At 39.8% G+C, this 14,874-nt stretch overlaps 1 protein-coding gene across 1 annotated transcript in view; it reads right to left on the reverse strand.

The window, feature by feature from the left end:
- Positions 1-828: 828 nt before the first annotated feature.
- SEMA3G (semaphorin 3G) overlaps positions 829-14,874 on the reverse strand; it is a 119,684-nt gene continuing 105,638 nt past the window's right edge. Inside the window, exons 12-16 of the mRNA XM_070738687.1 lie at positions 14,470-14,561; positions 13,622-13,663; positions 9,786-10,011; positions 9,101-9,240; positions 829-3,902 (exon numbers count right to left, since the gene is read on the reverse strand). Of these exons, the coding sequence (XP_070594788.1) occupies positions 3,408-3,902; positions 9,101-9,240; positions 9,786-10,011; positions 13,622-13,663; positions 14,470-14,561 (995 nt within the window). The 3' untranslated portion in view covers positions 829-3,407. The remainder of the gene's footprint in view (positions 3,903-9,100; positions 9,241-9,785; positions 10,012-13,621; positions 13,664-14,469; positions 14,562-14,874) is intronic.

Consider the following 14,874-nt stretch of genomic DNA (forward strand, 5'->3'; position numbering starts at 1 on the left):
TACAAATCTAATATATATCAGGTCTGGTGGCTCAGCTGTTAATTCTCTGCCTTACAAGGCAGAAGCTGCCGGATCAAATCCCAGTAAGGGTGTGGCTAGCTGATGAGGCCAGAACAAGGCCGAAATGGTGCCATCCTAGTCTCCCTTAATTTTAAAAATTTCAGCAAAAAACATGTGATACATACAGAATATAGTTGTCGGCTATGAATAAATTAACTGCCTTGAAATGGCCCTGGGTTGGGCCTAGAGGCAAAAAGGAGCTGTGATGTTCCTTCAATATACCAGGGTGATCCGACATAAAACACACACACACACACACACACACATATATAAATGTCGCCAGAAATTACGAAAACAATTACATAATTGTAATTGCCAAGAATAAATAAATATATATATATATATATATATATATATATATATATATATATATATATATATATTTTCTTGGCAATTACAATTATGTCTGCATAGAATTAATCATTTTGGCAGCTCGTACCAATGACTTTGTCTTAATGTTATAAAGACAATTATATTACACAACACAGTTCAGATTAATAAACATTGCAGATGGCAAAAATAGGCAGCTAACCGAAACCATGAAAGGGATTGCAGAGATAAATTGTACTCATGAGAGACCGTGAACAGCAACTGAAAAAAAGGTTGAGAACCCTTGCTCTGGACTAGTAATGCTAGAAAGAAATCAGTGCGCTACCTAGTAACCGTTTCAATGAGACATTTCAATCCCAGGGCCACCTTGTCCTGAACTATTCATTAGGCTAATGAAAGTCAAGAGAAACAGGTGTAAAATTAGCCCCAAGTCAGAGCTTGCTATGTAATATTTAATTTATTTGTTGAACAAACTGTGAGTTTTCCTTTAGCTGTCAATCTTTAAAACAAAGGAATTAATACAAGTCCATGAAAGGCAACACTTATTTAAGGCCAAGGCTCGTATGGGCCTCTGGTGGTGGATGGTACAGGCCAAGAAAAAGTCAACGAAATTAGTCAGAAGTGGTGTAGAGAAGTCAGGCTTTCCTGGATAGGATAAGATACTGGCAAGCAAAATATAGAACGCTCAGGAATAGGTAAACCAAACTTACAGTACATTACGTGGCTCAGGTTAGCCTAGTGCTCTGACGGCAAACCTATGGCACATGTGCCACAAGTAGCCCGCAGAGCCCTCTCTTCAGGCATGTGAGCCATTGACCAGCTCAGCTCCACTGCACATGTATGAGGGCCTCCCACCGGCCAGCTGATTTTCGGTTCAGACAAGTTCATGCTTTCTCCTCACTTTCTGCAGCGTGTGCCTTCCCAGATCTCTGGAGATTCCACCCTTTGGGCACACAGACTTTCCTCCCCTCCCAGCTCTGTTTGAGGAAGGGAGACTTTCCCCCCATTCCAGCTCTATTTGGGGAAAGAGGCTCCCCCCACCCCAAGCTCTGTTTGGGGAAAGAAGCTTTTCTCCCTCCCAGTTCCATTTTGGGAAAGAGGCTTTCTCTCCCACCCAGCTTCGTTTGGGGAAAGGCTTTTCCCCCGTCCTAACTCTGTTTGGGGAAAGAGCCTTTTCTCCCTCCCAGCTCTGCTTGAGAAAGGTTTTTTTCTCCCTCCCAGTTCCATTTTGGGAAAGAGGCTTTTTCTCCAGCCCAGCTTTGTTTGGGGAAAGAGGCTTCCCCCTCCCAGCTCCACTTGGGAAAAGAGGCTCCCCCCCTTCATTTTGGGAAAGAGGCTTTTCCCCTCTCCCACTGCTGTTTTGGGATGTGACACCAAAACAGGGAGGGCGTGCACACATGTGCAGGGGAGACATATGGGAGGGGCACCACATTATGTGTGTTGGCACTCGTGCGCATGCGACAGGGCGTGCACTCACATTTTCGCCACCCAAGGGAATAAAGGTTCGCCATCACTGGCCTAATGGTTCCTCTGCTTTTCGACAGAAGTTGGTGGTGGTGGGAAATTACAGAAGTGGGGGCTGAGAAAAACAAAAACTTAGCTGCTTTTCTGTCATTCATTCCCTACTGAAATATCTGCTGAGAAAAATCTAGGGATGTAATGGGAGCTGCGTAGATTTTTTGGGGAGTGGGGGGGATGTCTGGTGAATGTTACCCCTGAGGTTTCTGATTCTTTATTTGCTTGTTTCTTTGTGAGGTTTAGTTTTGCCTCCAACTGTTGGTTATTTGAAAGACAATGCATGAGAAAGGCACATGTGGCATAAATGAGCACTAGAGTCAAATCCTATTGCAAACATAACTGGCCTTTTTGAAACTCACATGCCCAAGGAACTGACATTTCTTTTGGCCTGTTGGGAAGAACGAGGGAAAAACAAGAGGATGGAAAGTGCTGTAACGATCTGCTTTGCGCCTCCAGGTACCATGATACACACAGTTCAATGGTCACACCCATACCCAGCCTGTAGCAGAAGGAGAATAAGTCACTGGGAGCAACATCTGTTCCTTCAAAGGGGTGACTGTGTTGTTTGTTATCTACAGCTGATCCTTGTCACCTCCAGAAGTGTGTGTGTGTATGTATATAAAGAATTGTCCTAAAAATATGAGTTCCAGGTATAGTTACAGATAAAGAAGCGATAGACATTGCAATCTCTGGAACGTTTAAAAAATTCATTTAAAACTACTAAAAAGCTACCCCACCAGGAAGAGAAAGGGGCAATACACCAAGGGGGAAAGAGACAATAGAAATCACATTGTCATCTGTCAGCATGACTAAGGAAGAAACAACAAAATAATTACAGGAGGGCAGAAAGAGGGTGGTCCTATTATGTGTGCAATGACTAAATTGAGCAGCATTCTATAAAAGCAAGCATCTCTTCAATGGGGATTTTACACTCTGACAAAGTCTACAGGGGCTGATGAAAGCTTAGTAGTTTTTTAGCAGTTTAAACAATTTTTTAAAATATTCCATAGATCATGATGTCTATCATTAATATATATATCTATTCTTTTCAGCTCCACACTGTTTCTTCTCAGTCTTGTAAGAGGAACGGGTACTGCTGTTCCTTGGTTTTTGGTAACAGTCTCCCAACCACATAGTTAGATCCTTACGGCTTCTTTTCTGGTTCATGTAGCTCAGCCGTACTGAACATGAGGTTTAAGGGATGGCAGCATTTAACACACACTATGATGAGTAAGGCCACCTCCATCCTTTCTTAGATTTGATACCGTGTTGTTACGCCGGGCTTCACGTTACGAATCCCCAATTAAGTCCAAAGTAGAAATTCAAACACACACAGTTGTAAAGTAAACAAAGTTGTCCATACTGAAAACAATACTTTGGTATTTGTTAAATCTCCAGCATTTTGATAGAAGGAAGGGAGGTCAATAGGCTCAGTTGTTCAGCAAGGACAAGGGGGCCTCCATTAGGGCAAGGACAGTTTTAGAAGGGTGGATTTTAATTCAAGGGATGCTTTTGCCAAGCGTTGCCTCCATGTCCCCTTCAATGGCCACCGCTTGCCTGGGCACCCGGTTTCGGTCACCGGGCTGCTTGCCTCTTCCCTTTTTGCCACCTTCCAGCAGGTTCTTGCTCTTTGGGAGCTTGCCTTTATGCCACAGGGGCCGATCTCCGCACCACACGCGCTCGCAGTACTCCTCCATCCTCTGCAGATTGGCATAGCCGATCAGATGCATGATGTCTTTGAACCACAATCGTTGTCCATGCAGCAGGCGGAGATTGGAAACTCGGCACGGAGGGCGAGAAAGCTCCTCCCCCTGCTCCCTCTGGAAAATGTGTTCCAGCTGCTCATTCTCAACCACTTCCAAAACGATTTTGGTGACGGTCTGAGTAAAGCCCTGCTCCTGAGACCTGCAGTAATAAGTTCCAGTATCCTGACGAAAGACTTTCCGAAACAACAAGCCGTATTCTGTCTTCATGATCCGTTCATCTGTTTTCACCTGGAAGAGCCAGGGGGAAAAAACCCAACAGTATTAGGAAACTAAAGAGTTTTCAAGAAATTCAGTTTGATTTAATCAAGATGCCACAGGATGACAAGAATTGGGTAATGGCTGGGCTGCAAACTTTCTCACAAAAGTGGACCCAGTCTTCCTTAGGGACAAAACAACCCAAGCAGATTTGTGAATATGCTGTGATTAACATCTTTCCTGACATATATTATAGTTTGCTTGAACTGTGTGATAAAGTGACAATAGTATGGGTATGTGTAGAAATTCCAGTGGTGTGGAATGCATCTTGCTTCACCCCATTAAGTAACCAAGGCAGAACTTTAAAAGCTTATTTCACATAACTGATGTGACTCTGAGAATCCAAAGATTTTTATAATTGAAAGAAAAAAAGAAAAAAAGAAAGAAGGAAGGAAGGAAGGAAGAAAAAGAAAGAAAAGAAAGAAAGAAGGAAGGAAGGAAAAGAAAGAAAGAAAGAAAAAAGAAAGGAAAGGAAGGAAGGAAGGAAGGAAAAGAAAAAAGAAAGAAAAAAGGAAAGAAAGAAAGAAGGAAGGAAGGAAGGAAGGAAAAGAAAGAAAAAAGGAAAGAAAGAAAGAAAGAAAGAAAAAACAAAGAAAGAAAGAAAAAAAGAAAAAAGAAAGAAAGAAGGAAGGAAGGAAAAGAAAGAAAGAAAAAAGAAAATAAAGAAAGAAAGAAAGAAAGAAAGAAAGAAAGAAAGAAAGAAAGAAAGAAAAATAGAATTACACTTTCTAAATGCTGAAGATACTGGTAGAGAATGTGCCCAGAGACTGGAATATCCAGGCAATCTGATAGATATATTAAAATTTGCCCTTAAGATCAGAGCTGTTCAAAAGAAAGCTTCCATTTCATTTCCACTATTTCATCTACTTTTGTATTAGAGCTTCTGAAAACATCCAATCAAGCTTTACATTTTTCCCAAACCATGCTGCTCATCCTGACCCAAAAGTCTTGTCTTTCTCTCAAATAGTGCCAGACTCCTTTGATGGCTGGCAATTTTCAATAAATGAAAACCTTTCTCTAGTTTTGAAATGTCCCCATCTATAAAAATGTTCTAATTACAGTCTAATCCTTTCTTTGCCATTGGGGCTGTGAATCCTTCAGGTGACCTACTCTTAGTTGGATGCTGGATAGCAGTAGTGCCTAGAAGAGGGCTGTCAAACTCCCGACCTGTGGGTGGGATGCATCGTGCGCTGGTCACATCCACGCCTGGTTTAGCAAACGGGAAGAAAGTCCCAATACATCACGTGACAATGCGGTGACGACAGGAGTTTGACATCCCTGGCCTAGAAGGAATTTTTCTAGGGAGATAGCAATCCCTAAAGCCAGGTGGGCCATTCCAAAAATGCTAGCAATACTCAGTTACAGCCAGCGGTAGGCTAAGAGCCGGAACGCTAAATTGCGCTTGCCACCGCGTCTCATAAGTTCTTGCAGGGCCAGCATGATTTTGCTGCTGCACCTGTGGAGGCAGCAAAATTGCACACAGGTGTGCCCATGTTTTGGCATGTGTGAACCTCACCGAAACATGGGCGCACCTGTGGTTCTGTGCACGATTTTTCTTCCTCCACAGGTGCAGCAGCAAAATCGCGCTGGTCCCACAAGAACTTATGAGCTGCGGCGGCGAGCACAATTTAGCGTTCTGGCTCGTAGCCCACCACTGGTTACATCCCTTTTGTTCAAAGGCTCCATCTCAAAATGGCCGCCTCCTTCCAACATCTTTCACCTGCAGGAATCTATTCCAGCTGAGTTTCCTGACACAAGCCCCACCTTATAAAGGGAAACACCTCATACTGAAACTGAACTAAAAACAGGAGATAGTGTTTGTACAACGTGTTAATTTCTTCCCTTCTTTTTAACGATCGACTTGTATTTATTGTTTTATACAAAGAACAAGGAGCCCAGCAGGAACAGCACATTCCATTCATCTGTGTGGTCCTTCAGAAAGTTGAAGGGAGACGAGGGAGGAGGTCTGACACCACAGCACCCTCAGGAGATACCAGCGCTGTCCTTATTAGCAAATGATGGTTTTGGAATGGAACTCAGCAGCTGTGTTTACTTATCAGTTCCCACCTTCTATATCCCAATTGCTCAAACCCCCCTCCCTCTTCTCCAATCATTGTGTATTATCACTTCACTTACTGGAAATTAGACTTGCCTGGGAAAAGAGGAGAAAGACCTCACACAGCAAGGGGTGTGCGTGTGCGGGGGACTTCCTTATTTTCAGTTTAGTTAATAATTCCTCACCACACTCCCTGAAATAGCAATTTCTGAGTCCTCAGAGAGGGGCGTCATATAAATCCAACAAATAAATAAATTCCAAGAATCAAACTGTTTGGTGTAGTGATTAAGGCCTACAAACCAGGAGACCATGAGTCCCATATTAGGCAAGAGAGCCAGCTGACTGACTTTGGGCCAGTCATTCTCAGTCAACCCATCTGACTGGGTTGTTATTGAGGTTGGAGAAAAAAGAGGAGAAAAAAATGAAGCACTGGGTATCTTTTCTGCCTTCAGTAACTTATAAAGTGATAAAGGTGGGATAATTTACTAAATAATCTACAACAGGGCTGTCAAACTCACAGCCTGCAGGCCAGATGCGTCACGCTCTGCCGACACCCAGTTTAGTCGCGATACGACACACGATGCCAGTGTGATGACGTATGTTTGACACCCCTGATCTACATGCAGATAACATCAGGAAGTAAACCCTCTCCTTGAAGTCTAGTTGCCATTACAAATAAGTATTTAGGGTGTAGTAGAATTCAGCATGAAGTGGTAAAGTATGATTCTTGATGAACTTGTCTTTTCTTCTATGTACACCGAGAGCATGTGCACCAAGACAAATTCCTTTTGTGTCTAATCACACTTGGCCAATAAAATTCTATTCTATTCTATTCTAAAGTCAATAACATGTTATTTATATTATGTAGAATAATTCTTTGGCTTTTTTATTTTAAATATTCATAGACTGTCCTTCATTTTGCTTGCATGATATTTCTCTGGTTTCCACAGTACTTACACATATTGTAAAGGCAACTTTATTAATAATTTTGTAATTTTTACTCCAGTTTCTATGCTGTGATTTGATAAAAAAAAATTGTGATTATGGCAAAAGAATTTGTGGGAAAGTATTCCCCAAATCATCACACTTTGAAGCAACAATGAAAGCTACAAAATTTTACTGGGAGCCACTCCATAATATATATGTATTCCAAACCACTGAAATCAGGCCTGAAGATTTAAGTATCCATAGCAGAGAGAAGCAAGGCTGTGCCACTATTCCAGAGACCTGCTTCAAAATTAATTAATTGGAGAGTCTATACTTCCTAAATTATTATTATTTTCTTATAAGGATGGACCACCATTTGCACAGAAATAATGTAAGTTTATCTTTCATGCTTTGAGTACAAGTTAAAAATAAATGGAATTTTGGATTTAATAGTGAGGGGAGATTAATAAGTCATTTGCTATGATTCAATATTCTAAGAACTTGTTGGATAGTTCAGTCTGTTTTATTAAATATTTTATGTAGTTAATGAGTTCATCTTTTAGCCACATTTTTGTGCATTGTTTTTTAAAAAGAATTTGCAATGAAAAAATAATATATGCATAATTCTTTAAATAATTACTCTGAAAGTATTTTCTGCCAAAGTATTTTCTGAGATATTTCACTGCTCTAAAATGTATACCCTTTATCGCCAAATCTATCACCAAATATTTCTTAGCTGAGAACTACACTATAAAATTCAAAGAAAAAGGAAGCCAATCTCACCTTTCCTCAGTTGATCCTTGACTGGGATTTGTCCCTGTAAATCCATTCCCAGATATCCAAACTTTTTGAGAATACCCCCATACACACACCACACACACACAAGCACACACTCAAACAAACACACACGCACACACTCCTACAATGAGCTCTGAGTTAAGAGTTTTTCATTCCCCATCTTCTCTCCTTTACTTCAACTGCTCTTGCTGAAATACTTAATACGCAAGATCCTCAATGTCTATTTCCTTGGTTTCTTTCAGTAGGAAAAAAAGCTGAATATTACTTTATAGCCTGAAAGGCTATCAATCTTTTAAGTATATGGCATTTTCCTTCTTAGTTGCAGATGGTAAGTACCTCTTCTTACTATACTCTCTACCAACATCACAACAATAATCTTCCCAAACAATCTCTTTCCCACAGAGAGCTTGCCTGCCAAAGTAGTTCTTGACTGATGGTCAATTTGCCAATGTCAGAACCCCAGCCATCTGCAAATTAACACTCTTGTTGCCATAGACTTCAGGCTGCATCAGTAATCAATTCAGCTGTTTTAGCAAACTCACTGAATGCCTCCTTAAGGAGACCAGGGTCACTTAGTAAAGCCTTAAACAACTCACATACCCATATTATCAGAGCTGGGGTGTAGGGAACAGTTATAAAAATAGCTTCCAAGACTTGAAGGCCCACAACAGCTGTTTCATGTTATTTAAGCTCTATCCATCTTACATTCAGTAGGGTCCATAAGAACTGTACTTCCTTCTCTTTGGACCACTGTCTTGGCAATGATGGCTGTGAGTAGTTTATTGACAGAAGACATTCCAAGCTATTGTATTGCCTCGTTGAAAAGGAGGTACAAATCAAGAGAAGAAAACGCTTTATATTTAGTAGGCTCAGTTACACGATCTATTTTCTTTTATTCAAGTCCGGATACAAATCACGTTTTTTCCCTAGTCCAGATAAAGCCAAAAATTTAAGAAAAAAACATATTGAGGAGTGAGAGCAGATCATATCCACCAGATGCAAGAGTAGCTCAGCCTTATGACTGGAAGAGGTTGAAGAGACCTTTATCGGTTCATCTTCGGTAACCAAGCATATGTACTTACAGCCTGGAGAGAAAGGCAATCTTATTCGCAGACATGGAACAGAATGGGAAGGGGTACATTTGACAGAGATTTTCAGCTTTTACAGCTGTATTTCAGACTGAAGTTTAGTAAATAAAGATCTCCCAGACCCCCACAATGCTCTATATAACCAATATCTGTTGTAAGAAAACAATCAAGACAAAAAATGTGGTACTTATGCGCCAGAAACAGCAGGAACAATAAAGTGCTAAGATGACTTGCATATTTACATGGGAGAGCATATGTTTGTGAATACTTAGAGGGAGAAGATATAAAGAAAATTGCCTCACCTCATCTCTTAGCTCCTCGGGAGACCTGCGTACAAACCATTGCACTGCAGCTTGGGGTGACTTGGGGATACACTCTAGGAAGGTACTGTTGTGCTCCGTCCCATACACCACCTTCTCCTCAATGCTGTCAAAGTCATCCACTACAAAAAAACAAAATTGATGTTTTTAAGAAGAGATTGGACAACCATTTATCTGAAATGACATAGGGTTTCCTGCCTAAGCAGGGGGTTGGACTAGGAGACCTCCACGGTCCCTTCCAACTCCTTCTGTCCTGTCCTGTCCTATCCTACTCTACTATCAAAGTTCATCATTTGAAAACACCAAAGCACCAAGTACGGAGTCAAAATTACCAGTATCTTTGCAGGATTAATTCAAGATGCCAAAGACTCCAAGGTCTCGTCTCTTTCCCAATATTCCAGTGAAGATTATGGTTTTATGTTTACGTTTTCATAAGATAGGTGCCGTCCAAAGCTAAAATCTGACCCATGTCCCAGTGAAAATGTCTGATCCCACGGTAATTATTAGTGGTAACACAGCAGGCCCCTTACCTATTTGTAACTGATCTTAATGCTGCCATCAAACTCTCCAGTGTTCTTGAAATCCAAGAATATGGCAGGCACCCCCTCCGGAAAAGCCAGCCCATTCCACCCCATTGCTTTAAACAGATGTTCCTGAGTTTCTTCACCTGTTAAGTTTTGATCCATGCACTGGTGCATGGGGTTTCCATTCTGGATGTCTTGCCTGCGAAAGCGACGTTTGCCCGATTCTTGGTATCTGGTGCAAGTGAGACCATCCCAGGCACAATACGGGTCCCGTGCCAGGCAACATTCTGCACAGGCGGTCCCGTAAGTCTCACACTGATGCAGTTTCACTTGGGCAACACCAACCCGTGAGCCCACGTAAAGCATTTGCTGTCAAAGCAAACCAAAGCAGGGTTAATAAGAGGGGCACCAAATCACCTTGGAGCTGGTATTTTTACTAGCAGCCTCATGCTGATGACAGGAATAAAGCACAGAGTGAAATTGGTGGCGTTTTTTAAAACAGGAAGCAAACTCCCCACTCACTAACACTGATGATATTACCTGGTTGGGTAATGAAATGTCTGCAAGTAAATAACCACGCCCAGAGAGTGCCCAGGACTCTACACTTCAGCTCTGAGTAACAGATATTATCTTCTATTGGGACATTTTTTGTCTCTATCAGAATTTCCTCTCCAAACTGCTTAATTTTAGGAGACTGGCTTGTATGGAGAAAAGGCTGCCTACTGCTAGTGGTGTTTTGGTTCAGTAAAATGGGAATACAGTAAAATGGAAGTGGTTCAGTAAAATGTATAGTGTTTGCTGGAATGTGCTGCTGTTGATGGGAATTGTGAGGGAGGGGGCAAACTCCCTGACTCATTTCCTGGGCTCAAGTGAGCCTTCACTCATTACTTCCCCCATACCCAGCGGTGGGCTATGAGCCGGAATGCTAAATTGCACTTGCTGCCGCGGTTCGTAAATTCTTGTGGGGCCAGCACAATTTTGCTGCTGCACTTGTAGAGATAGCAAAATTGCACATGGAGCCACAGGTGCACAGCATGCACAGAAGCAAAAAACCCTCATCGAAACATGGGCGCATCTGCGGCTCCATGCATGATTTTGCTACCTCCACAGGTGCAAAAACTTACGAGCTGTGGCAGCGACCACAATTTAGCGTTCCGGCTCGTAGCCCACCACTGCCCATACCACTGAGGGTCAATTCCTACATCCTCAACTATGTGTTTATTTCCCATTGCCAAAGTCTTACAGGTCCTGGAAGAAATGTCCTGCCACAAACTTGGTGATATGCTTTTGTTCTAGATATGTTTTTAAATTAAAAAGACTAGGCTTTCTAGATAATTTAATTTTTCAGTTCCACCCCTTGCTTTATCTCAAGTCATAATAACATGATAATGATGTTGTGTTCAAAGTGGACCTTGACATCTAACAGGTTTTGGGCTATCCACAATGTGTCCACAGGTGGCTGGTAAGGCCTATACAGGCATGAAATGTTCATGTTGGGCAGACATATGTGGATGCCATTGTCGCAGCATTTTCAGCTCTGGCTTTGCAGAACACTCAGTTCTCTTCTACTATGATTGTTCTTCTGTCCTTAGATGTCTGATAGCCTTGGTGGATCAGCATATTAGTAACATGGACATTGGAAACAGTGAGAGGCATTGCTGTGAAAGGGGGAACTGCAAATGTTTGCTCCTTTAGGACCTAGACAAAATTAGGGAGCCAATCGTGACTGAACTATTTTTTTCTTTTCCTACCCTACTGGTCAGTGGGCAAGAACACTGATATATATTGAACACAGGACCAATCAACAAGAGAACCAATCAGCTGTTCAGAATTTAAATATAGCTCCAAACGAACAACCAATCACATGACCAACTGACCAAATTGTCACACAGGTTATTTGCAAGCGAAAGGGGAATAGGATAAGAAAATCCTGCTGATGATGTTACCTAGTCTGGTAATGAAATGTTCAGAAACTAAATTGAAACAAGCTTAGAGAGCAAACCACTGCCAAGACTCATGCCGATATTTCACAGTAAGACAGCACCTGCCCTCTTGCTGTAGAAACAAGTGCAGAAGTGTCAAATTTCATGGGAACAATGGCTCTGGGAAGCACTCTTCAGTCTCTTCCCCTCACCTCTACCCCATACTATATTTTTCCTGATCTAAATTGCCATCTTCCTTTTTTCTATACTGAATTTGGTCCCCTGAATGAAAATATACACAGCTGTGTCATCAACCTTCTTGAGTTACAGCATTTGGAAGAGCAGTAAAATTAAATGGCTTTGGAATTCCCAGAGTTTCCTTGATATGTTATGACATTATTTATGGCCATTCAGAATTGAAACTGATCGTATATATGATCGTATATACGTTCATGTCAAAGAAAACCTTCTCACTAACGTCACAGGTCTTAGAAGTCAAGACATATAGAAAGAAGCCACATTACATATGCCTTGAGATAATTACTATCTGCAGTATCAAGTTACAGTTAATATTTTTCACAGATCAAATTAAAAATAGAAATTTGTGATTTAAATAATGACTTCATATTCCTAATTTTCATATCAATGACTATTGAAGAATAATTGGGAAGATGTCCGCTGTTTATAAAGCAGGGACATGTTTTCCCCAATGTAGCGCCCATTGAAATGTTGGACTACACAACCCATGATTTACAAACAGGATTCCCAGTCTATCTGAGATTATGGCTACTGAATTCAACAGAGTTGGATAATGCTAGGTTGGAGGAAGATAAATTATATTGTGATGGTTCCCTGTTTCGGTATAAATATTTGTTGTGAAGTCAGAGATTCTTTTGGAACGGGCATCTCAACTTTCCTTGATCTCATTAGAACTTAATATCTTTATTGCATTTGCTTTACCCTGGCGAACTTTCAACACTGTCAATCTATTCACTAAGGCTGCATTACTATTACTATTAGTCTTCTCATCGCTCTTATCACCCATCTCATCCCACTTATGACTGTATGACTGTAACTTGTTGCTTGTATCCTTACGATTTATATTAATATTGTATTCTAATTGCTAATTTGTACCCTATGACAATTATTAAGTGTTGTACCTCAAGATTCTTGACAAATGTATCTTTTCTTTTCTTTTCTTTTATGTACACATGCACCCAAGACAAATTCCTTGTATGTCCAATCACACTTGGCCAATAAAGAATTCTATTCTATCCTATCCTATCCTATCCTATCCTATCCCTACTTCTATTTTCTATTTCTATTTCTCATTTATTTGAAGATGATGAAGTTTTATTTTAAATTATACTGATCTGGTTTATATATTCATAACTATCTTATTTATTCACTAATATAAATACTTTCATAGATTCCTATCTCATTTTTTTTTGCCAAATATAAATAATTGCATAACTTTCTTTAAAAATTATTAAAATCTGAAATAAATGTTATTTTTCTGCTTTATTGAAGGTTAATATAGAATTAAATGACAAAAATGAGTATAGGTTATATTATTATTTAACTTTAACTCTAATATTTTGGAACCATGACTTGTCATAGTTCCCCATGACTAAATTAAACTTTAAACCTTCATTATTTTGTACCTGCTTTTATACAGTGATTTTGGGGTTTTACATTTTTGAAGAGCAATCTTTTTTCAAACTGCTCCTGAATTTGTGTTTACCATTTGTCCCAGTAGCAAGTTCTCTTTGTCAAAACCATTTAAACATTGTGTTACATTCCGAAGGAACCTTGTTTGTTAATTAATTACTTGCTTTGTCCAATTTCCTGTAGTAAGCATTTAAGATTTTTAAAATTCATCTATAGCCATGCTGCAGAAAATTCAACCAATAGAATATTTTGGAAAATTACAATTTGTTGGAGGTAATGAAAGCGTGAATGACTATGCTTAGCTTAAATATTAATTTGAATTTTATAGTAAAAGCACAAATGGATAGAGGTGGGTGATTCATTTTTATAATTCATTTATTACTTACCCGTTTCACAGAAATTTTCATCTCAGTGATGGGGACTGGTATCTGGAGGACATGAAGACATGGCAATTCAGCTAAAGTATGTCACCAAAATGACTCCCAACCCTTTCCTATGACTCCACATTTATGTATTTTTAATAGTCGTAGATGATCATTACTATCCCAGATATTTTCTCACCAAAACAAACGTGTGTACACAAATGCCAGTTGGACAAATCACTTGTTTGAACATTAAACTTTCCGTAAAAATTGGGGCTATTGGAGATAAATAAGTATACTTTCTATGGTCTCTTTTATCCTGAGAAAAAGTGGATCAAACAGAACGGCAAATTCCAACAAGGATCTTGGGCTATCTAAAAAGCAGGGCAAGGTCCTATTATCCATGAAAGTTCATTAGCCACATAGGAAACCAAGTCTAAAAGCAGGCTTAAATAATTACTGCAGTATTCATTTTATGGTTACATTTATTATAGCTCCTTTATGTAGTGTATGTATATATACATATATACACTACATATGTATCTAGATTTATAAAATACAATTTTTCACTTACCAAGATAGTCTTCTAATTTAATACAGATTTTTTTTAAAATAAAAGAAATGGGATATATTTTGTGTTTAGGATGATTACGTAAAACACCTTAAAATTTAAAATTATAAAGCTAAGTAGTAATCAGGCACAAAAGTGTTCCGCATAGGACTGTATGGACTTTGTCAGAGGAACACACGCAAATGCTATGCAAGAAAACAGTGAAAGCCAAATAATATGCAATATAATAAAAATTAGAAAGCCAGGATTGCTGATCTATATACATGAAACTCACATATATACTGCTTTTTTTTTACTGCACCTTAAACACTTGAAGTTCTTCCAAAATGACTTCTTCAACAGCAGCAAAATTTCCTCTTTGTAGGGCTATGACTTTCAATATGGAGCCAGCCTCTAAAAGGGAAGAAGGAGAGAAAGTGTATTGAAACAAGGCAATCCCTGAGGTTGCCTAATATAGTTTATAGTTTATTAGATTTGTATGCCGCCCCTCTCCGAAGACAAAACTCATTGGGAACTTTTTCAAAAGCTGCTCTTGAACAGCAAGTAGCCTAGAATCTGACTCCTAGTTTTATACTACAAGATACACTATGCTACTAATAAGTGATTTTGGATCTTTCCTTTGCATCCCTGAGTCATCTTTATTCTTTCTGATGTTGAATCTTTTACACTGAAAAGTTATTGTGGAAATGCTAATTTAAAAAGTAAC

The sequence above is a fragment of the Erythrolamprus reginae genome, chromosome 2 (assembly GCF_031021105.1).
Source record: "Erythrolamprus reginae isolate rEryReg1 chromosome 2, rEryReg1.hap1, whole genome shotgun sequence".
Classification (NCBI taxonomy): Eukaryota; Metazoa; Chordata; class Lepidosauria; order Squamata; family Dipsadidae; genus Erythrolamprus; species Erythrolamprus reginae.